At 40.7% G+C, this 25,332-nt stretch overlaps 1 protein-coding gene across 23 annotated transcripts in view; it reads right to left on the reverse strand.

Annotated features, from left to right (window-relative positions):
- The window catches only part of PCM1 (pericentriolar material 1), an 89,206-nt gene that overhangs the window by 44,424 nt on the left and 19,450 nt on the right, over positions 1-25,332 (reverse strand). For 21 of the 23 annotated variants that reach the window (XM_073341890.1, XM_073341898.1, XM_073341897.1 and 18 more), the window contains 8 exons: positions 22,103-22,212; positions 21,060-21,276; positions 12,281-12,482; positions 11,683-11,856; positions 10,412-10,569; positions 9,907-10,118; positions 7,164-7,318; positions 6,948-7,077 (listed from right to left, as the gene is read on the reverse strand). In XM_073341890.1, the coding sequence (XP_073197991.1) occupies positions 6,948-7,077; positions 7,164-7,318; positions 9,907-10,118; positions 10,412-10,569; positions 11,683-11,856; positions 12,281-12,482; positions 21,060-21,276; positions 22,103-22,212 (1,358 nt within the window). The remainder of the gene's footprint in view (positions 1-6,947; positions 7,078-7,163; positions 7,319-9,906; positions 10,119-10,411; positions 10,570-11,682; positions 11,857-12,280; positions 12,483-21,059; positions 21,277-22,102; positions 22,213-25,332) is intronic. The other 2 variants (XM_073341884.1, XM_073341896.1) reach the window with 2 other exon arrangements.

The raw sequence follows: 25,332 nt of genomic DNA on the forward strand, positions 1-25,332 counted from the left end.
GTTGTTTGACTCCTTCAACGGAGATAGAGGCAACACGGAAGCAGGTTTTGGGGACAAAGAAGCTGATGATGATGAGGAGGTTGTAGATAGCTCACAGCAAGCAAGCAGAGAAACCAATTTTCCCAACAGCCAGGAACTGTTCCTCACCCTGGACCTGGAGCCAGTACCTCCTGGACCCGCCAGGCAGAGAAGGGACCTCTGGTGAGTGTAAGTTTTAAAATAGTATACATGGTTTTAAAGCAAGAGTGCTTCAGGATTAATTTGCCCTGGTATTCGCGACCAGTACAGCTACTGGAAAAGTCTGTTAACGTGTCTGGGGATGGAGCAGAAATCCTCCAGGGACATCTCCATAAAGCTCTCCTGGATGTACTCCCAAAGCCCTTGCAAAAGGTTTCTGGGGAAGGCAGCCTTATTCCGTCCACCATGGTAGGACACTTTACCACGCCAGGCCAGTAGCACGTACTCGGGAATCATTGCAGAACAAAGCATTGCAGTGTATGTTTGCTAGCATTCAAACAACATCCGTTCTTTATCTCTGTGTTATCCTCAGGAGAGTGATATTGTTCATGGTCACCTGGTTGAGGGTGCTTTTCTTAAGGGGACATTCAGAGGTACCCGTTCCTGCTGGGCTGTTTGCCTGTGGCTGAACAGAAATGTTCCCCGCTGTTGGCCATGGGGCAGGGGGAGGAGTTAGCCACGTGATAGGGGGAGGCGAAATGCGACCTTGTAATAAAAACACATGTGCTATGTATGTAATGTTAACAGCAAGGTTTATCGTGAAAGAGTGTACCCATTTTTCTATAAAATATGTCATTTTAAATACCACTGTCCCTTCTTTTTTTCTCTACCAGCTGCATGTGTTTCAAGGACCACAAGATCTTCTCCTTCCCAGAGGCTAGCGAAGATTAGAAGGCGAAAAAAACACACTTGCGATGAAATGTTCTCTGAGCTCATGCTGTACTCCCACACTGACAGAGCACAGACGAACGGGTGGAGGCAGACAATGTCAGAGTGCAGGAAAGCACAAAATGATTGGGAGGAGAGGTGACCGGCTAAAGAGAAGGCTGAAGTTGATCGGTGGCGGCAGTGTGATGAGAGAAGGCAGGATTCAATGCTGAGGCTGCTGGAGGATCAAACTCATATGTTCCAGCGTATGGTTGAGCTGCAGGAAAGGCAGCTGGAGCACAGACCGCCACTACAGCCCCTGTGTAACCAAACGCTCTCCTCCCCAAGTTCCATAATCTCCTCACCCAGATGCCCAAGAACGTGGTGGGGGAGCCTCCGGCCACCCAGCCACTCCACCCTAGAGGATTGCCCAAGCAACAGAAGGCTGGCATTCAATAACTTAAAATTTTAAGCTTTTAAAGTGCTGTGCGGCCTTGTCCCTCCCTCTTCCACCACCCCTCCCAGTGCTTCTCTCCTCCACCACCCCTCCTGGGCTACCTTGACAGTTATCCCCCTATTTGTGTGATGAATTAATAAAGAATGCATGAATGTGAAGCAACAATGACTTTATTGCCTCTGCAAGCGGTGATTGAAGGCGGGAGGGGAGGGGAGGGCGGTTGGCTTACAGGGAAATAGAGTGAACCAAGGGGCGAGGGGTTTTCATCAACGAGAAACAAACAGAACTTTCATACTGTAGCCTGGCCAGTGATGAAACTGGTTTTCAAAGCTCCTCTGATGCGTACCGTGCCCTCCTGCACTCTTCTAACTGCCCTGGTGTCTGGCTGTGCGTAACCAGCGGCCAGGCAATTTGCCTCAACCTCCCACCCCGCCATAAACGTCTCCTCCTTACTCTCACAGATATTGTGGAGCACACAGCAAGCAGTAACAACAGTGGGAATATTGGTTTTGCTGAGGTCTAAGCGAGTCAGTAAACTGCACCAGTGCGCTTTTAAACCTCCAAACGCACATTCTACCACCATTCTGCACTTGCTCAGCCTGTAGTTGAACAGCTCCTAACTATTGTCCAGGCTGCCTGTGTATGGCTTCATGAGCCATGGCATTAAGAGGTAGGCTGGGTCCCCAAGAATAATGATAGGCATTTCAGCATCCCCAATGGTTATTTTCTGGTCTGGGAATAAAGTCCCTTCCTGCAGCTTTTGAAACAGACCAGAGTTCCTGAAGATGCGAGCGTCATGGACCTTTCCCGGCCATCCCACGTTGATGTTGGTGAAACGTTCCTTATGATCCACCAGTGCTTGCAGTACTATTGAAAAGTACCCCTTGCAGTTTATGTACTCGCCGGCTTGGTGCTCCGGTGCCAAGATAGGGATATGGGTTCCGTCTATGGCCCCACCACAGTTAGGGAATCCCATTGCAACAAAGCCATCCACTATGACCTGCACATTTCCCAGGGTCACTACCCTTGATATCAGCAGATCTTTGATTGCATGGGCTACTTGCATCACAGCAGCCCCCACAGTAGAGTTGCCCACTCTAAATTGATTCCTGACTGACCGGTAGCTGTCTGGCATTGCAGGCCTGCACAGGGCTATTGCCACTCGTTTCTCAACTGTGAGGGCTGCTCTCATCTTGGTATTCATGTGCTTCACGGCAGGGGAAAGCAAGTCACAAAGTTCCATGAAAGTGCCCTTATGCATGAGAAAGTTTCGCAGCCACTGGGAATCGTCCCAGACCTGCAACACTATGCGGTCCCACCAGTCTGTGCTTGTTTCCCGGGCCCAGAATCGGCCTTCCACTGCATGAACCTGCCCCGTTAGCACCATGATGCCCGCATTGCCAGGGCCCGTGCTTTGAGAGAAGTCTGTCCATGTCCTCATCACTCTCGTCACTGAGCTGACGTCGTCTACTCGCCCAGTATCGCTCTGCCAGGTTCTGGTGCTGCATATACTGCTGGATAATGTGCGTGGTGTTTAATGTGCTCCTAATTGCCAAAGTGATCTGAACAGGCTCCATGCTTGCCGTGGTATGGCGTCTGCACAGAAAAAAAAGGCATAGAACGATTGTCTGCCGTTGCTCTGACAGAGGGAGGGGCGACTGACGACATGGCTTACAGAGTTGGCTTACAGGGAATTAAAATCAACAAAGGGGGTGGCTTTATATTAAGGAGAAACAAACAACTGTCACACAGAATGGCCCCAAGGACTGAACTCAAAATCCTGGGTTTAGCAGGCCAATGCTCAACCCACTGAGCTATCCCCCCCGCAGGTATTTCAGGCAGGACTGAATCTCCATTAAACTTTTCAAGGTGCCCCTGACAGACCTCACCAAAATGACTGTCGGCTGCTGATTTCACAGAGGGAGGAGCAAATGAATACAAAACAAATCTAGTGTATTTCTTGTTTTGATCCACTCCATCTATCTTTTACATCTTTGGCTAGCAGCAGACGGTGCCTGCTCAGCAGAAGATGGTGCAATAGGACTGCCTGCAGGACTAAAGAGAATGACCTGGTCTATTTTAAGTCCCTGCGACCATGTCTGCCCAGGCACTCCTGACCAACCTTACCGAGGCAGCCAGGAGCACCTTGGACATGACGACAATGGTTATCAGGCCTATTCATAGATATTAAGGTCAGAAGGGACCATTATGATCATCTAGTCCGACCTCCTGCACAACGCAGGCCACAGAATCTCACCCACCCACTCCTGCAAAAAAACCTCTCACCTATGTCTGAGCGATTGAAGTCCTCAAATTGTGGTTTAAAGACTTCAAGGAGCAGAGAATCCTCCAGCACATGACCCGTGCTTCATGCTACAGAAGAAGGCGAAAAACCTCCAGGGCCTCTTCCAATCTGCCCTGGAGGAAAATTCCTTCCCGACCCCAAATATGGCGATCAGCTAAACCCTGAGCATATGGGCAAGATTCGCCAGCCAGATACCCAGGAAAGATTTCTTTGTAGTAACTCAGATCCCACCCCATCTAACATCCCATCACAGGCCATTGGGCCTATTTACCATGAATAAAGATCAATTAATTACCAAAATCATGTTATCCCATCATACCATCTCCTCCATAAACTTACCGAGTTTAATCTTAAAGCCAGATAGGTCTTTTGCCCCCACTGCTTCCCTTGGAAGGCTATTCCAAAACTTCACTCCTGTGATGGTTAGAAACCTTTGTCTAATTTCAAGTCTAAACTTCCCAGTGACCAGTTTATATCCATTTGTTCTTGTGTCCACATTGGTACTGAGCTAAAATAATTCCTCTCCCTCTCCGGTATTTATCCCTCTGATATATTTATAGAGAGCAATCATATCTCCCCTCAACCTTCTTTTAGTTAGGCTAAACAAGCGAAGCTCCTTGAGTCTCCTTTCATAAGACAGGTTTTCCATTCCTCGGATCATCTTAGTAGCCCTTCTCTGTACCGGTTCCAGTTTGAATTCACCCTTCTTAAACATGGGAGACCAGAACTGCACACAGTATTCCAGGTGAGGTTTCACCAGTGCCTTGTATAACGGTACTAAAACCTCCTTATCCCTACTGGAAAAATCTCTCCTGATGCATCCCAAGACCGCATTAGCTTTTTTCACAGCCATATCACATTGGCAGCTCAGTCATCCTGTGATCAACCAATACTCCAAGGTCCTGCTCCTCCGCCGTTACTTCTAATTGATGCATCCCCAGCTTATAACTAAAATTCTTGTTATTAATCCCTAAACGCATGACCTTGCACTTCTCACTATTAAATTTCATCCTATTACTATTAGTCCAGTTTACAAGGTCATCCCAATCTTCCTGTATGATATCCCGGTCTCTCTCTAAACTGGCAATACCTCCCAGCTTTGTATCATCCGCAAACTTTATTAGCACACTCCCACTTTTTGTGCCGAGGTCAGTAATAAAAAGATTAAATAAGATTGGTCCCAAAACCGATCCCTGAGGAACTCCACTGGTAATCTCCCTCCAGCCTGACAGTTCACCTTTCAGTAGGACCCGCTGTAGTCTCCCTGTTAACCAATTCCTTATCCACCTTTCAATTTTCCTATTGATCCCCATCTTTTCCAATTTAGCTAATAATTCCCCATGTGGCACGGTATCAAACGCCTTACTGAAATCTAGGTAAATCAGATCCACTGCGTTTCCTTTGTCTAAAAAATCTGTTACTTTCTCAAAGAAGGAGATCAGGTTGGTTTGACATGATCTACCTTTTGTAAAGCCATGTTGTATTCTGCCCCATTTACCATTGACCTCAATGTCCTTAACTACTTTCTCCTTCAAAATTTTTTCCAAATTCTTGGATGAAGATTATCTGGGCCCCCCGATTTAGTCCCATTAAGATGTTCAAGTTTGGCTTCTACCTCGGATTTGGTAATCTCTACCTCCGTATCCTCATTCCCATTTGTCATGCTACCATTATCCCTAAGATCCTCTTTAGTCTTATTAAAGACTGAGGCAAAGTAATTGTTTAGATATTGGGCCATGCCTAGATTATCCTTGACTTCCACTCCATCCTCAGTATTTAGCGGTCCCACTTCTTTCCTTGTTTCCTTCTTATTTATAAGACTATAGAACCTTTTACTTTTGGTTTTAATTCCCTTTGCAAGGTCCAACTCTACTTGACTTTTAGCCTGTCTCACTTTATCCCTACATGTTCTGACCTCAATCATCAGGCGTATTGCACCGTCTGCTGCCACAAGGCAATGGGCTGCTGCTGTGTAGCAATGCAGTACCACGTCTGCCAGCACCCAGGAGATGTAGGGTGACAGTGAGCTGAGCGGGCTCCATGCTTGCCGTGGTATGGTGTCTGCATAGGTAACTCAGGAAAAAAGGCGCAAAATAATTGTCTGCCGTTGCTTTCACAGAGGGAGGGAGGGCTTGACGACATGTACCCAGAACCACCTGCAACAATGCTTTTGCCCCATTAGGCATTGGGATCTCAACCCAGAATTCCAATGGGCAGCGGAGACTGCGGGAACTATGGGATAGCTATCCACAGTGCAACGCTCCAGAAGTCTATGCTAGCCTCAGTACTGTGGAAGCACTCCGCCAAGTTAATGCACTTAATGCACTTAGAGCATTTTGTGTGGCGATACACACAAGTGACTATATAAAAACGATTTCTAAAAAACCGACTTCTATAAATTTGACCTAATTTCGTAGCCATACTCTTAAGACGCTCAATATATTGAGTTTATCCAAAAGAGGTGTAAGAAATGAAATGATCATGGTCTACACTACCAGTACATACATAGGGAAGAGATTCTGATTGTAGACGTTGCTAATCTAGTAGGAAAAAGGTATAACGAGATTCAATGTTTGGAAGCTGAAACTAGACAAAATGTCAGACTAGAAATAAGGTGCAAATATTTAACAGTAACAGTAATTTACCACTGGAACATCTTACATAGGAATGTGGTGATTTCTCCATCCTTTGAAGTAAAAATAAAGACTGCATATCTTTCTAGAAAGATATGCTATAGCTCATATAGAAGCTACAACCCTCATCCAGAAATTATCAGGCGAGGTTCTATGGCAAGTGTTACAAAGGAGGTCATACTAGATGATTATAGGTGATCCCTTCTAAGCTTTATCTATAATTATGAATGAGTCAACAAAACCATTGTAAGAACAAAAGTCAACATTATGAGCATAAACAACTTGAAGTTCTGAATTTCAATTTTTCTACTAGAAAAACTACTGCTGTGAGACATTTGGTGCCCCATTGCCTGATTTATTGCAGTGTAGACATAAACCATCACCACCACCCACGCTGGATCTGTGTCAGCAGACTTGGGCTCACAGGGCTCAGGATGTGGGACTATACAATTGCAGTCTAAACGTTCAAGTTCAGACTGGAGCCTGAGCTCTAGGACCCTGCAAGGGGAGAGGGTCCCAGAGACCGGGCTCCAGCCCAAGCCTGAACATTTACACTGCAATTTTAATAGCCCCACAGCCCGAGGCAACTGACGCAGACCAGTTGTGGATGTTTTACTGCAATGTAGACCATACCCCTGGAGTCTGTGAAGAAGTATGCTCTACCTACTTGAAGGTCAGGACAAGCCTTCTGTAATGCTTGGATTTTTTCTTGAATCTCAATCAGTTTCCTTCTTTCTTCTTGAAGTTGTTTAAGTTCCCGCTGCTGCTGCTGAAGTTTAGCTTCATAGAATTTTTCTCTGTAGTAGGAGATATTAGCTGCATATTACTTAGCAAGAGATTTGATGGAATTGTGATCTTTTAAGATAATTAAAAGACAATAAACCTTGCTTTTTCATTCAGTCTCACATCTTGCTGCAATTTGTTGGTAGTAGCTCTGATGTTATTTGGTTGCTGCTTTGCCTCCTCTACTTCAGCCAAAAAGAAGTCACCCGCATTAGATGTATCAGCAGTAGTTGCTTCAGGCTCTGTCTCATCATCCTGTAACAGCAGCCATATTTTTCAATTGGTACACTGATATTTCTAATCAACCATATTTTGCCAACAAATCTGGAAAATTTTACCTTTGTGTATTAAGATCACATTTTATGTTTATATGTAAATAAACACACACAGTACTCCAATATATATTACTCTCCAACTCTAAACTATACAACACAGACAAATCATGCTCCAGCTATATGTGCGTATATATAGTCTATATAGCTGGAGCAACAGTTTACAGATGGAGAGTAATTTATTGGAGTACTATGAACAAAAATATGACAGTTATTGAGGGACAAGAGTAGAGAAGGAATAGCCAGTGGTCACAACCCCATTTTAATGGGGTCACCAGGGCTGGCTTAGACTTGCTGGGGTCCAGAGATGAAGCCCAAGCCCCACCACCCAGAGCCAAAGCCCAAGCCTCAGGGCTTTAGCCCTTGGCGGGGACTCAGGTTACAGGTCCCCTGCCTGGGGCTGCAGCCCTTGGTCTTCGGCTTTGGCACCCCCACCACGGCAGAGCTCAAGTGGGCTCAGGCTTCGGTCCCCCCTCCTGGGATCGTGTAGTAATTTTTGTTGTCAGAAGGGGGTTGCAGTGTAACTAAGCTTGAGAACCCTGGAATAGGCGATTGCCTATTTAATCGTCGTCCTATTGAGATCCTGGAAAATATTCTATACACTTAACCAGAAACCAAGCTATGCCTGAAAGATACAAATTTAAAAACATTTTAAAATAAAATGCCCTTTATGTAGCTTAAAAGCCCCATTTTCTTGGCTTTTGATTTTTTTCCCCCCATCTCATCTAAATTTAGAAATTTTTGGCTTCACCTAAAAGGCTATGAAGCTGAAGCATCCATTCCTGTTGCTGTCCAAGATGAACATTCTGAATCAAGAACCAATTAAAACAGAGGGATTATGGAAGCCAGAGCAGAGAGATCCGCATATTCACAATACAGGTATTGATTATGCAAATAATTGTGCTCAGGTTAACTAAACTGCTGTCAGTCACAAAGGTTGGATGGATTCAAATGTACAGTTTAAAACTATTTGCACCATGATCATGCACATCATAAATCCACAACCAGAGTTCAAAGAACAGCACAACAAAAAAAACCTGTATCTGTTCAGCAGCTCTCCTCTCTGGCTACGACAATTCCACTTACATAAGAAATAAAGCACACACCTTAACTAAATTCTCAGATTGTAAGAATTACAAATTTTTAATACGGTACAGGTTTTTATCTTTAAATTTACTTACTGTATAAAAGTAAAAGATGTACAGTTTTTTAAATTGCCTTTTGTGGGGTATTATGTTAATAATCTTGTTTCAGCTGAAAGTCAGGAGGAGGAATTGTTTGGGGAGACCATCAAAACCAAAGAAAGAAAAACTTTTTATTTAAAAACATTAAAGGGACACAGGCATTTCTTATTTGGCCCACAAGATAAGAGTTTGAAAACAAACTTTTATGAAAATATTGACCAATACATTTTTTTAAATTCCAGTAGAATCAGGTGCTATTAAAAAAAAATCTGTTCCCCTGTAGTAATCAAAAGCCAAAGTTGCAGAACTCAGAACCTCAAAGTGAGACTGATTTCACTAATATTCATTATCCAAGATGGAAAAAAAATGCAAGAGTAATAGAGCATAAACACTGAAAAATTATTAGATTTTTAGAATTCAGTTCGTGATCCACGGGTTTTTATAAGAAAGTTTTTTATATTATAATTTAAGTTTAAAGTCCCTCTAAAACAGGGGTTCTCAACCTTCTGCTTTCTGAGGCCACACCAAAATGCTATAAAACTCCAAGGCCCAGCTGTGCCACAACAGTAGTTTTTCTTCATATAAAAGCCAGGGATGACATTACAGGGTAGCAAGCAGGGCAACTGCTCAGGCTTCAGCTTCAACCCCAGGTGGCAGGGCTTGGGGCCCTTGGCTTCAGCCCCACGTGGGGCTTGTCTTCATTACAGGGGTAAGTGAACCAAAGTTATGCTACTCCAGCTACATAAATAATGTAGCTGGAGTCAACACAGCTTAGGTCGACTTACCCCGTTGTCTTCACTGCGCTGCATTGATGGGAGACGCTCTCCGGTCGACTTCCCTTACTCTTCTCAGAGAGCTGGAGTACTGGGGTCGACCCGAGCGCTCTGGTGTAGATTTAGCAGGTCTTTACTAGACCCACTAAAATTGATCCCTGTCGCATTGATGGCAGCAGTGTCTATCTCCCCGTAGTGAAGACAACCCCGTGGTGAGGCTTCGGCTTTCTGCCCTGTGCCCCAGCAAGTCTAACAGTGGCCTTGCTTGGCAGACCCCCTGAATCCTGCTTGAGGCCCCACATGGGGCCCTGGACCCCTGGTTGATAACTGCTGCTTTAAAGAGTATTTTAGATTTGTGTTACAAATGGACGACCTCCATATTAGACAAATCAAACTATTCTCCTTTGTCAAGCTTTACAGTGAGCACTACCACTATTAGTCTGGTCTGCGTTTTTTCATTGTGCACAAAGTTAGTTCGTGCACAAAAAAACACACTACTAACTCTTAAATTAATGTTCACGGGCATGTAATAAGATTGTATTTGTAAGAAGTACCTGTACCATAGCTACAAGATTTTGTAACTGTTTAAGTTTTTGTTTTGCAGCTATAAGTCTATTGATCTTCTGCTCAAACTCAGCATCTCCAGCATCAGCAACACTGCTTCTGCAGCTAGATAAAGAAACGTCACTGGCTCTGTCCTCTTCCACTTCATCATCACCACCTTGCGATACATCAATATCTTTGTCATTGTCCCTATTACGACAATCTGAAGGAAAAACAACGAACAGTGCCAATGCTGCAGATAAACACTAGTGAACTTGTTAAAAATCACTAAATGTTCATATGACTAGTGCGTTTCAGATCTGAAGCTGTACTGCTCAATGAAAAGAACCCAATCTAGCATTTAAGCCCTTGTTGAACACTTAGTTTATATGCAAATCTGAAACTCACAAACCATGTGACCAGAAAGAAAGCCGAAGGAGTTAACATGCTCCCAAACACACACTCGTCAGTTTTAGCTCTATATACAGTAATACTTCAATATCTTTTAACGCATACCTAATGTTGAAGACATATTTAAAGTCCTTAAATTAGCAGCAGATCGGTTATTTATTTCACAGTCTGTATTAAGGTGTCTTCCATCTCTGTTAGTAGTTCCACACTGTATGTTGGAATTGCTATTTATTTCACCCCAGCTACTAATTCCCTGGGGGTTTCTAGGAGAAAACATTCATCATATTAAAAAATTGGTTTTAAGTCCATTAAAACTTTTATATCTTATCTAGTTTTTTTAAATTGTTGGAAGAGACAAGCACATGGATTTCTTTTTTTTTAAATTTAAATCATTTTAGATTAATGTGCTCAACACGACAATTGCCAAGATAGAAGGTCATTCAAAACAAGCATATACAAACTTTAACATCCCATTTCCCCTTCAGCGGGACAACCAAAATTCCCCAATCCAGCTCTGCTCTACACCCCACATCTATCACAGACAGGAGATGGTCTATAGCGTAAGAGTCCCCTTTTAAATATCTCCCATGTAGATTTTCAAGTAGAGTTGAAGGTGCTGGTCTGAAAGTACAAAATGTTACGTGGTTTGGGACCTGGTTACTTGAGAGATTATCCGTGCACTCAAGTACATACGGAACCCCTTCAATATGAACAGAAGAAGCCTTTGACAGGGCATATCCATGAACATTCCTCAACACTGCAATTCATTTCCGCCTTGATTCTAAAGACTAGATTTGTTAGCCTTCCAGGTACTTTGAAAATCCCATCTTTAACTGTGACTATGTGGGGTAAGGAGGAGTTGGCAGCCTGATAAATTGAATGCAAGGAACTCCATTTGGATTTTATAAGGCCATTTAATGTGCTTGGTTATCCTTTCAGTATCTTATCTTGAAATTCTAATAGGTCTTAAGAGTTGCATATTAATGCTATAAAATCTAAACAGGAACATTAATTTTGAAACAAAATTTTAAAACTTTATAACATTTATATGAAAAGCATAGTTTATCCATGAAGTTCTTAGTGGAGTTTTGTGGTGTAATCAGCACAGGGTCTAATTCACAGTGCATAATTCTAGAGCTGTTGTATATTTTAGGAAGACCGTTAAAATGATTTATCAACTGGATTAAGAAAAATATTGTATTAACCAAGGTTAGGTTATCAGCATAATGAAGGGTATTCAAATGAACTGACACAAAACAGTGTCAATTTAATCTAAGTATTAATAACTTTTGGTTAACCACACCATCTTACTATGCAGAACTTACAACAACTAAGGGCCACAAAATTTAAGACAAAATATAAAAAAAAAGTGTAACCTGATATTGGTAACAGGTTGTGAATTCTCATGCTCAGAATCACATTCTGATTCTCCTGTGTCCTCCTCTTTAGTGTTTTCATTCACGGCATCAGTCATCATATCAGATGTCTGTTCATAGTAATGAACTAACTCACGCAACTCATTCAATCTCTTACGAACTTCATTCAGTTTCCTGGAATGAAAGCAGAATACTTTATATGCATGCCCCTCCTGGATCAAAAATCCTAAATGTAGTATTCAGTTCTTTATTCAACAGTGCTCTCAAAAAAAAGTGCAGCAAAATTAACCAAATTTTAATTTTATCCAAGTCCTAATATACATAAACTGATTAATATTTAAACTTACTATAATTTGAGATCTGTAACAATCTTTGCTTGAAGATGTTCTGAAGCCCAAATTAATCTGTATGATATTTCACAGAAAACAATACTAATAAGATAACCTAGTTATCTTAAGTTATGTATTTCAGACTTTCTACATCTTTCAAAAATATGCTACTTAGGAAAAAAAACTTGAAACCTAACAAAAATGTATACAGAACCACTTAGTTCATCACAGCAAATTAATTAGATAATAAAATTTGTTAAACATTTTACTGGAGCTTTTCTGTTGGGTTTAGATTGTCATCCTCTTCACTCTCATTCTGAGAAGCAATGGAATCAGGAGGATAAGGAGCAGATGATGCTAGGCTGTTAGACTCTCCATTGACAACAGTTGCTATGCCTATAGGAGCAGAGGCAGCTGAAGTTGTACTTCTTTGATCAATACTCCTTTGAGGAGCACCGGACACAGGCAAGACTACAAAAAAAATTGAAAGTATCAAATTTGGCATCTTATTAAAAACAAGTTACAAAAAAAAAAGCGCCACTTACTATCTTTACATATTTTTATGTAAATCAAATAACTATTAACAGAATATGCAGATCAGCAATAAAGATCTTTCTTAGTTTTTGCAAATGTCATTGCATTTATTATAGGCGGGGCTGGTGGTGCTGCTTATTATGTTTGCCCCACACTTCTCATTATAAGACCCTATTTTCAGTTCCTTGTAACCTTACCAAACCGTAACCATTTGTGCTTAAGTTTTCCATGCTGGATATCTGCTTCACACTCAGTTTGGTTGGAAAATTTCAGCCAAAAGAGTTCAATTATAATCAAGCAAGAAGTTAGAGAAAAATACATTTTGCCCATATTAAAAAATTCTGTTAACCATCTTTTTGAAAAGCTCTAGCACTTCAATGCTTTGTAGTAGGGACTTGAAATTTGGCAAGGCTGTGGCCTTGGTGACGTGACTTTTGCTTTCCCCATAAAAATCTGCCCAAATTTGTTTAAGTTATAAGCATATGAAAAATTTCAGTTTGAACATGCTCAGTAAAGATTCTATGATTAGCTAAAAATCTCAAACCTCTCCTCAGTGAGCACACTCAAGCCTCGCACAGCTCCTGTGTATGAGCAGACCTCGCATGTACCATCCCCAAAGAGCAAGCTTCAGCCCAGATCTAACAAGGACAAAGCCTGGCTTTCCCCGTAATTGTTTTAGGGCAGGGACGTCTCTTCTGAGCTCTCAACTGACCCTGCTGCTGGCACAGCAGCGTGGAAAAGGAAGTTGTCAGATTTTAATGCAGAAGCTACATTGTCTCCAGGAATCAAAGATTAATCTAATTAAAGATTATGTCATGTGATGAAATCTCCAGGAATACATCCAACCAAAACAGGCAACCCTAAGCTACAAGAGAGTGCGTCTCGGGTGGGGAGGAAAACTTAATTCTGGCATTTCCTAACTTTTCAGCACTTGCCTTCAACATTAGCTATGGAATATTATTTTGAAATGAATGGCTTTTTATAAAATGAAGTATTAGTAATCAGCCACTAGTTATATTAAAATAAATTTTATTAATAAATTAGATATTTGTATATTGTATTGAAGCTTACAATGGAGAAAGTTTAACTTGCAAACCTACCATAGTTTCTCTCTTAACCATACACAAACTCTATTTGAAAAATCTGTATTGATGTATAATTTCAAAAGGTTTTCACGTATCAGAGGGGTAGCCATGTTTGTCTGTATTGCATCCGAAGAAGTGGGGTTTTTTACCCATGAAAGCTTATGCCCAAATAAATCGGTTAGTCTTTAAGGTGCCACTGGACTCCTCATTGTTTTTATAAAGTTTTCAAATTCTTTAATTGTCATTGTAGATATGTGCATTTAAAATGAAAGGCAATATTTCTCATCTTCCAAATGTTGTTTCTTGGAGAGCTTTTATTTCAGACTATTAGTGTAAGTAATTTGTAACAGGTTTCAGAGTAGAAGCCGTGTTAGTCTGGATGGTAACTTCCAACTTATCAAAATATATATATCTTACTATATGTTCCATTCTATGCATCCGATGAACTGGGAGGTAGCCCACGAAAGTTTATGCTCTAATAAATTAATTTGTAACAGTAAACAGAGATATTACAACTGAACCTATGAGTGATAGCTGTAAGAAAGGTTTGCCAGCTCAGCATCAGTTAAGCCTTTGAAAGAATAACCACACTATTCACACTTATGGGTAATATGCAGCCTGGTGGTACCTAACAGCAGGCCTCCTCCAAGCAGCAGCCACTAGACCACAAATGCACCTCCTCCTTCCCCTTCTCTCAGTGTCCCTGAATGTTTTGAGAGTGAAGCTATAGAAGAGGGCAGTCTGCCCTTTACTGACTCAGTTCCTTCCACCACTAACCCAGAGAACCAAGGTAGGACTTGGAAAAAGAGGGGAAGGTGGGTGGGAAGCATGACTATGTAACTCCTCTTGAAGAACTCTCGTGACAAGTAAGTAACTTTTATTTCTTCTTTGAGAGGCTTTACATATTCCCCACTTATGAATAGTTTGACAAGCAGTGCTGAAATGTCAGGCAGATGGAACAGAGTACTAATAATGGCTAAAGCACTTATCTACCAACTCTGGCATCTGCTCTTGAAGCCAAATCCAAAGCGTAGTGTTTGGTAAAAGTATGGATTGACCTCCAAGCAGTAGCCTTACAGATTTTCCCAGTAGAAACATGTTTAAGGCACTGCTCTAGTAGAAAGAGATTTTACAATAGCATGCACGGGAATTAACAACATTCACTGATACACTGTTTACTAAATCTGGAAATAGTCTGAATATATACACTATTAACCACACTATATTAGCATCTAAAATATGTAACGCTGATTTTCCTTTAGCAACAGGAGGCTTAAGGGAAAAAATAGTAAATTAATAGTTTGATCAAAGTGAAATTCCAATACTATTTTTGGCAGAAACATGAGGTCAGATCTAAGAGCCACCTAGTCTTTATGAAAAATAAAAAATGGCAGATCTGCACATAATCCACTCACCCTTCTGGATGATGGTCTAACTATAATAAATAGACAAATAAAATAAGAAACTCTGTCAAAGGTTCAAGGGGTGGCTTGGCTTCATCAGTCTGGTCAAGACCAAATAGAGATCCCATGGAAGGGCTGGCACCCTCAAATGGGAATACAGATTGCATGATTTCAGATAAAAGGTTTATGAAGGGGTTGTCCAAATAGTCATCTACCATCAATCAAATCATGGTAAGCAGAAATAGATGCCAAATAAACTGTTAAAGAAGCATGAGATAAGCCTTCAGACTTCAAACACATTAGATACTCTAAAACAGACAGAACAGAAGTTGAGACTGAAGAATCAGATTTGCCCCAAACATCCAAGAGACAAATCTAGTCCATTTCAAAAACACTCTCTTGTGGACAGCTTCCTTGCATTAAACAAGGAATCATGGACAACAGAGGAACAGCATTGTTCAACATTAGTCAAAGTCAATAGCCCAAGCCGTCTGATGAAGGATCCTGCCCTGCTGTTGCGACAGCTGATCAGGAGACAAAGGGAGACTTTTGTGAATCCCACCCAACAGACGAAGTACCACCACTACTGTTTCAGCCAAGCTGGGCAATTGCATCATCACTGCTTTGTTTTGATGTACTTTCCTCACCACTTTCTAAATTAATGAGGGTGAAGCACACAGAAGACCCTTTCCACAGTGTAGCAGGAACATGACTGAATTGGATTGTTTGTCTCTTCCTGTTCTTGAACAGCAGAGGGGACACTTCTTGTTGAAAATGGTTGCAAACAAATCTACAATGGAGCAATCCCAGTTGAAAGATCGAATAGCTCAAGACATTTTCTCCAAGGACCACTCATGCATCTGTACACTGTCCTACAGAGACAGTCGACTAAACACACTGCTCTCCTCTGTAAGATGCAAGGCCAGACACACAAACATTGTGAAGAGGGCACCAATCACATAAATTGACTACCTTGACACACAACAGGTAAAAATAAGTGCTTCCTTGCTGTCGATGTAATACATAGCCATTGCATTGTTCATTGCTACGTGAATAACATTCCCCATTACGTGAGGAAGAAAGGATCTGAGGACCAAGTGAATGGTTCTTAATTCCAAGAAATTCCAATTTCTGCGAGACAGCCAATGGCCTCAAACTGTAGGATGACCCAGATGAGCTCCCCAGCCATTGTTGGTTATCGCAACCAAAGGTGAAGAAGGACTGAACAAGACTCCTCTGCGGACTTTTGATCTGTCTTCCACCATATCAATAAATTTAGGACGTGCTGAGGCACAATGATAAACATTTGAAGACTGCCCAGATTGAGTCTGTAAGCCTGAGCTATCCAGGGCTACACTGACCTCAATTTGAGATAAGCGCACGGAGTCTTGTTAATGGTTGCTGCCGTAAGGCTCATGAGATTACATCATGAAAATCACCTTCTGGGTCAGACTCAGCTGGATGTACTAAAACAGATTGTTCTACCTTCAGAGACCTTTCCTCTTGGAAAAAAGTCATTCCCCTCCTGTTACCAAGTCCAACACAGAACTATTAAATGAAGTCTCTGAGTTGGGCAGAGATTCAACTTTTTCATGCTCAGCAGCAGTCCCAGCTCTGTAAATAAGGTGACTGTGGAGTTGATGTGAAGTAGCAGGTATTCTCGTGCAGAGGATTTCAGCAGCCAATGCTGAAAATATGAGAAAAACAAAAGTATATGTAAATAGCTGTCATTTTCTATCAAGAATTGTGAACCAATCCATAGTTGAAAGCGAGCGGATTATGAAGGTCAGGTTTAGCATTTGAAACCGGAACTTCTGAATGTATTTGTTGAATCTTCCCAGATTTTAGACTGGACGGAATCTGCCATCTTCTTTCCTGTACCAGGAAGCATCCTGAATAAAACCCCTGATGCCAAAGATGTTTGGGAACCTCTTTGACAGCACCTAACAGAAGGAATTTTTGAACCTATTATAGAAAGACAGCTTTGCAAGAAAGCTCACTGTAAAGGGAAAGGTAGGGGAAATTGAAAGGTGTCAGTTTTTCAAACTGCACAGCTAGCCATCCCCTAATTTCTAGAACCTACTTGTCTGATGTAATAAGCCTTCAATTGTTACTTAAAGGGCTATCCTGTCTCCAAACAACAGAAGGAAGGGATCCACATTAATTGGTTCGTGACGCTTAGTCTTCCCATCAAATCTGAGGCCTGGTAGTTGAGGAAGCCAAAGAGGAAAGAGCAGGTTGTTTTGTCTTATGTCTGTACTGAAAGTCCACTTTCTTGTGCTGGCTCTGCAACAAGCTTCCTGATGATATTGCCGATGTGTCTGATTGGAGGGTAAACCAGTCTCTGATAGAGGAAAGATGGCATCTTCTTCTGAGCAAGAGATGAAGACCCAGTTATTGAGCAGTGGATTTAGTATCCTTTAATTTCTCCAACAATTTGTTGATCTTGTTGCTGAAAAGACCATCCCCCATCATAAGGAAGATCTTCCACTTAAATTTTGGTATCCAGAGTCAATGAAGAGGAATAAAACCATGCACATCTCTTTAAGGTAACTGTATATGTCAATGCTTTAGTGGCAGAGTCTGAAGCATCAGACAAAGCCTGAGCGCATGTTTCACCATATTTTGAGCCACCATCAAAATAATATTTGCCAGCCTTCTGTTATCTGACAAATCCTGAACAAAATGCAGCCATCTTTCCTCACAGATGGAATTGGCAACAGGCCATGAGCACCTAGTAATTAGCCTCATTAATACCAAGAGAAGAGGAAGAAGGGGAAAAACAAACAACACAGATCTTTTTTCCCTTTCACTCACCAATAGTTGATGGGCCTGACTGGACCTAAGCCTATTACTGGCAGCAGCCACCACCAGTGAATTAAGTAAAGGGTGAATGAACAAACCAACAAAAACACACCACACCCCCTTCCGGGTTCTCTCATACAATTTATCTGGTTTTCATTTAGAAATAGGTGGACAGGAAGCAGAGATCATCCAAACAGTCCTAGCAGGCTACAGGAGACTATCCAGCATGGGCAATGATATTCTATTCCTAGAGGCAAACCCAAGAACATCAAATACCAGGTGAGAATTTTCATCCACAGTCAAAGGTGGTAAAAGTTCAATGTGAATGCCATGTGGTCCACCAGGTCATGAAATTGCAAACTGTCCTCAAAATGAGATGATGCAGAAGCACCACTCACATGCTCATCAAGTAACAAATACAGGTTAAAGTCTGTATCCATCTGCTCTCATTCAAAAAGAGGCACTATCTCCTCATCCTGCTCTTCAGAAAAGCACTGTCTGAGCTACAGATTGATCTGATGGAACTGGATCCAAGGATTGCTCAGCCACCGAACACTTAACCAATGAAACACTGCCTCTTCATCTAATAAGGCGGTAATTTAAAAAGTCCGGTGATTGAATCCAGTGAGGCCACTGAGACCAGGATTGCCAGTCTCTCCAGTAGCTGGGATCCAGTTACTTGCCCACAAGTAGGAGGAACAACTGAGGGGGCACAAATCAGGTCTCTTAATTCTTCCTCTACCCTCCTCCCTGAGGATCTGACTTCAGATCCTCTACGGAACTCACCAGACATATAAACAGAATCCAAAGATGAAGAGCAATAAAAGGTGAGAAAGCTCTGCCTGGAGACCCTTGTGGGAGACTTCAGAAGCGGACGTGGCATAAATTTCTCTGGAGAAAGACTAACAAAGCTCCTCTGCTCTTCTACTTTAAGGTGAAGAGGAAGCAGAACACAGAACTGAAGAAGCCTGTATCTTCCTCGTAGCCATTAGCGTCTCACGCAGATCCATGGAGCATTCACAACCAGGAGGGTGCACATTAGCCACCACAGTAAATAATCTCTTTGGATCTAAGGATGACCTTCAGAACAGGACTGTAGGAAGAAGCTGGCCCCACAGACCTGGAGAGTACCAGATCCAGCAAAATATATTCAGTTCTGCACCTCTGGTCTTTGAAGTTGAAATTGAAACCAAGTTGGGATTCAATGATGGAACCACAGAGACCATGTCAGAATCAGACAGATCTTGGAAATCTGATGCCTGGAATTTGGCACTGCCAACAGTGGCTATCTTTTAGCTAGCCTTCTTCATGTGAACAGATATTTCAAATCTGACAACCTACCTCTAGGACAGTGGTGGGCAACCTGCGGCCTGTCAGGGTAATCCACTGGCTGGCCGCAAGACAGTTTATTTACATTGACTGTCCGCAGGCACAGCCGCCCACAGCTCCCAGTGGCTGTGGTTCACCATTCCCGGCCAATGGGAGCTGCAGGAAGTGGCACAGGCTGCAGGGACGTGCTGGCTGCCACTTCCCACAGCTCCCATTGGCCGGGAACAGTGAACAGCTATCTTCTATTCAGGAGTGAATTAATTAGTCTCTCCCATAATTACAGCAGAAAACCTTGCCTGAAAACTTGGCAGGGGCAGGATCCTCATCCTAGGCACCTTTACAAGTTCAAAGTCACATTTAAAACTCTGTTGCTGAATCACCCAACCTTAAAACAAAAGCCCTGAATCAGGTTTCTGAAACCTCTGGGCCCTTACAAAGTTTTTAACACCTGTGTCTTAAAGAAAACTAGAAGCCAGAATATTATTCCCAGGACAATGAATGCCACATGGAGAGAAACCAAGCCACTCAAACATTTAAACAGCTAGTCACGGAGGGTGTGAGGAGCAGAAGCTGGCAAACTTATCTTAACGAGAAAAGTCAGTCAGTACAACTGTAAAGTTCCTGTCTGTTGTACGTAAAGAACTAAATACCAAGTGTGTAGATCAAAATAAGCAAACAAAAAAAATTCCCTAGGAAGTATGCCAATTTAAAAAAGTTATATTAAAGGAACAAAGAATTGAAAATAAAATTTTGAAAATGAAATTTTACCTTTTATTACAAAACACAAAATGACAAAGATTAGAGAAAAAAAATCTTTTTAATTTACTGTATGCATTTGACAGAAGTGTGTATACAGTTAAGTTCATTGTTTGTCCCTATATATTCAGTTTCTACCATTTGTTTTGGCCTTTTAGTGAGAGAAGACAAATATTTACAAGATAGGAAAGTGAGAGTTTTACCACCACAAATGTTGGTCAGGAATTCAGGGCAAAGCATAGCACTAAAACTATTTAACTCTGTGTCCCTTTAAGTCTTAGCCATTCTAAAGCACAAAGGTTAAACTTTACAGATCTCTGTTAGTGTAAACCTTCCCAAACATTTCAGGAACTTAGCCACAAAAACTGCTATTAACAGAGGGAGCAACCTATCACTGAGGTTCAATGCAATCATTTTAACCTAAAGAAAGCAATTAAATTTAATTATTTTCAAGACACTGGGGGAAGTTACTGAAGAAATCACATTAAACTGCACTTTTTGTCTGTAATATTGGGTATTTCCACAGTTACAGAGTTCTGTAGTCAGATTCTTCACTAAATCAGTTTGGTGGACTTTCATAATATTATAAAGCAAAAGATTATTACCACAGAAAAAAAAACATTCCTTGTTCTGTATTTAAATCTCTACATTAAAAAGGAAACATTTAACTAAAATTTGTTATTACTGAAAGCTACACAAATGACAATACTTCCAGGAGAAAGACAAGATGGGTGAAGTAATATCTTTTATTGAACCAATTCCTGCTGGTGGAAGGGACATGCTTTCAAACACAGAGCTTTTCCTCAGGTCTGGAGAAAGTAACCAGACTGTCTAAGCTAAATACAAGGTGGGACACATGGTTAACTATAAGAGGTTCACATAGGTTGCAGGAAGAGCTGTATGAAGCTTGAAAGCTAGTCCATTTCACCAACAGGTCCAATAAAAGGTATTACCTCCCTCACCTTGTCTCTGTCGTGTCCTGGGACCAACACAGCTACAACAATACTACAAACAATACTTCCATGTACTAAGATCAGTGACAATTCTGAATCATTAGTTGCACGTTATGTTCAAAAGGACTATAAACTACATTAAACAAATCCAGTTTAAAGTGAGTTCTGCATACATTTACTTACAGGAGGAGTTGTTTAGATGCTCGTCACGAAGCGTATGAAGTTCCCCTAACAACTTGTCCATTTTTTGTTTTTTACCCTGCAACATTCTCATCTTGCTAAAAAGTTGTGCTTTCTCATCAGATAAGTGCTGTGACATAGAAGAATTTCTACTTTGTGAAATCTCTCTAGTAAGTGAAAGACTTTCTGCTTGCCTTCTATTATCTGGCACATGTTGAGTCTAAAAACAAACAAACTTCATTTTACTACAAGTACTATGAAGATGCCATAATAATTTGCTAGTTACCTCTCCCAACTCCATAAAAGTAAAAAAATACCTCATTTAACTTCTTAAAAAGGCTAGTGCTAAGAGCTCCATAACAGAAAACCAAGGTTCTCAAACTAAACAATAGTTAGCTCTTATATAATTCCAACTGCATAATAACTAGTACTATGATGTGGAACTGTTGCTCTTGGCTTCCAAGAAAGAGCCAGGTATAAACTGACACTAAGCTTTTAACAGTCAATGAATGACCGCTTCTATCCAAAGTAAAACATAGGAAGCATCAATTGGAATAAAAGCAAAACCAAAAAAACTTTACAATCAAATCCAGTTAAGGTTTACATATAATAAATTTCAAACATGTTGTAGGGTTTTTTTTAAACTGAATATTGTGTCTTAAACCTGTGGCCATACATACAATTCTTGTTATGAGTTATGTAAGTAACCTACAGGGCATGTTATTGAAAACATAATTAGAAGAAACCATACCTCAGCAAGTCAGACAAGTATAGGCATTTAAGAGGTAGCAATACAAAAAGCTTAAATTTTGTGCATCACAGAAACAAGATCTAAGAAACAAAATCTTTTAAACTGCATATTACTGCCCCGAAGATTTAATAAAATGTTATCAAACAGCAATCACTCTCACTGTGTGAGAAAGTATACTGAAAACTAAGTCAGAATAGCTTTGTAAATAAACCTATTTATTCTAGTATTTTTAAGACCCTTATAGGGAAAATGAACTAAAATATACATAGCAACACTATATAAAAAAAAAAGTTACCTGAGATTCATGAAGCTGATTGTGAAAACGCTGGATTAGCTCATTTAATTCTTCATTTAGTTCAGATGTAAGACTCACTCCTGAAATGCTACCTGTGGTCTCTGTTACAACTACACAAAACAGTAAGTCCAAAACATTAAACTAAAAGGTAAATTAGAGAAAATGGTTTAAGATTTCAAAATAAGTATATACCATATCTACTAACATACAGCACTGGTTGGACAAATTTATCTTATTTTTTCAACTGAACTAACCAAACGCTGTGCGCACATTATAGAAATTTAAATCAAACAAACTTCTGAAGTAATCCTTAGAAAAACAGATGTCAAAAAAAAAAAAAGAATTGTTCCCAACCCCAGAAAGAAATCATCACTTGGGCTTATGTCTACATCATCAGTTTCACCGACAAAAGTGCTAGTGTGAACAGTGCTACGTCGGCAGGAGAGACTCTCCTGCAAACATAGCTAAGGGTGCTTGTTGGGGATGGTTCAATTATGCTGGCAGGAGAGCTCTCTCCCACCAGCAAAGAGCAGCTGCACAGGAGACCTTACTGCAGCACACCTGTGCCACTGTAAGGTCCGCAGCGCAGTGTAGACATAGTTTTCGCAGTGAAATTGTACATTGATTGAGGCTGACTATGCAAAAGTGTACCTTGTTCAACAGATCTTGTCCTTTTGCGTTTGGGGTTTGTTTTTTGTTTCCCCCCCCCCCCACAAAAATCAGTTAAGTTCAGTTTTTGTTGTGTTTTTTGTTTTGTTTAAAAACTGTATGACCCTGCAGAACCAACACAGCTAAGAACAACAAGCTGGATAGCATACTTCTCATATATCAACAGAACTCTGTGTTCCAGTCAGTTACAGTCGAAGACAATAATATAATTTGGCCTCAGAACCTTTACTGACCATGGTATGCTAGGAGGAAATACCTCATCTTGACATTCAAATCTGATTTGCAGAGCTGGCAGTTAGGAAAAAAGGCACATTTTTACTTGTAAAAACACGTTTGATATGGAAATCAAGACAAATGTAGAACTCTACAATATTACTTTAAAAACAGTCACTTGTCAACACAGACCAGGATCTTAAATAGCCACCATTTTTAGCCATACAAAAGTATGGGTGTCTGGCCTATTTTTAACTTCACATGAATCGTTTGTTTAGTAAACCCTTAATTGGATTTATTTTTAAAACATTACATTTATTTAATTTTACACAAATTTTTTTTTTCCTTTTCCCAGTCCTGGCTTCTTCTACCTTTTTCAACACAAGGGTTAGTGGGATGCTGCTCTGAGTACCACCAGGACAAATGCGACACAAATAAGAGTAGCACCAGGGAATAGAGAATAAGCCTCTCCTCTGTCCACAACCACCTCCTCCTATGAAGAGAGGTTATTTCTGTAGGGGAGAGGAGTATAGAACTTCAGATTTCTACTAGTACTGGGAAGTTTGTTTAGGACAAAAGACACCATAAGGCAGAGCTGAAGATGCCCAGAAGCTGATTCAGAAGACCTGCAAGGAAGAAATGCCTTCCCCAGAACCATGGTATGCTCTATCTTTGAGACTGGTCAACCGGAACTTCAGCCAGTATTCAAGGTGTGGGCATAACATGGATTTATATAGTGACATTATAATATTTTCTGTCTTATTATCTATATATATTAGAATTGGAAAAGGTACAGAGGACAACAAAAATGATTAAGGGTATGGAACAATCTCCCTAGGAGGAAAGATTAAAAAGACTGGGACTTTTCAGATTGGAAGAGAGATGACTAAGGGAGGATATGATAGAAATCTATATAATCATGAATGATGTGAATAAAGTGATGAAGGAAATGTTACTTACTCCTTCACAAAAGCACAAGTAGTATGGGTCACCCAATGAAAATAGGCAGCAGGTTTAAAAGAAAAAAAAGGAAGTATTTCTTCACACAACACACAGTCAACCTGTGAAACTCTTTGCCAGGGGATGTTGTGAAGACCAAAACTATAACAGGATTCAAAAAAGAATTAGATAAGTTCACAGAGTATGGGTCCATCAATGGCTATTAGCCAGGACGGGCAGGGATGCAACACCATGCTCTGAATGTCTCTAGCCTCTTTGTCAGAAGCTGGGAATGGGTGACAGTAGATGGATCACCTGATGATTGCCTATTCTGTTCACTCCCTCTGACCTGGCACTGGCCACTGTCGAAAGACAGGATACTGAGCTAGATGGACCATTCGTCTGACCCAGTATGGCTGTTCTTATGTTCTACTAGCTGCCTGGAGGATCATTCCATCTCAAAGCAAAACCATCCTGTATGGTCCTTCTATCCCACCTCAAAGCTGGCTTGTTAGGAGAGGACACAGGAAGAGACCAATTACTACAGGCAGAGCCCTAGGCTACAATTTTGCTTGTCAGTTTGTTGGTGCTATTCTTGTGTGTGATGTCACAAGCAATGCACTCCATTTCTAAAAACAACAAGGTAGAATTTAGGCAAAGGGAAATTTGAAGTCAAAACAATTTTAAAATGATTTTCTCCCAATTAGAAATTTACTAAACAAGCTTTTAAAAACAAGAATGGTACACACTCTGTGAGGATGGTAAGCAGATCGGAAACCATAACCACCTAACTTTCAAATCATTTATTATTATTAGAGGTTGTTTAACGCTGATCTCAAAACACTTCTGTTCATACTTTCCAAAATAATTTATCTTTTGGCAGAGACCAAATGTGAGAAGTTTCAACCCCAACGATTCTTTTGACAACGTTAAGGAAGTATTAAAGTACAGGTTTATAATGGAACAACACTTAACTTATCTTTATAGTGGTTGTGATGTGTTTAACAGTTGGAGGCAAGTCTACAATTCAGATTCTTTAGAATCTGAAATCTAGTTTTATATTTGGTTAAGATATGGTAATCAAATTTATAGTTGTTCTGTTCTTCCTTATACAAGGAAGGTTTAAAAAAAATACATTTTTGAGTTTTTAAAGTAAACTTTGGTGGCTCATCTCAAAGTACCAGGAAGGAACTTAGGGTTTTAAGTAGGGCTGTCCATCTATTAAAAGATTAAATTAATCGCACTGTTAAAAAATAATAGAATACCATTTATTTAAATATTTTTGGATGTTTTCTACATTTTCAAATATATTGATTTCAATTACAACAGAATACCGAGTGTATAGTACTCACTGTATATTTTTGATTACAAGTATTTGCAGTATAAAAAAGAAAAGAAATAGTATTTTT

This window comes from Lepidochelys kempii, chromosome 4 (genome assembly GCF_965140265.1).
Source record: "Lepidochelys kempii isolate rLepKem1 chromosome 4, rLepKem1.hap2, whole genome shotgun sequence".
In the NCBI taxonomy this organism is placed as follows: Eukaryota; Metazoa; Chordata; order Testudines; family Cheloniidae; genus Lepidochelys; species Lepidochelys kempii.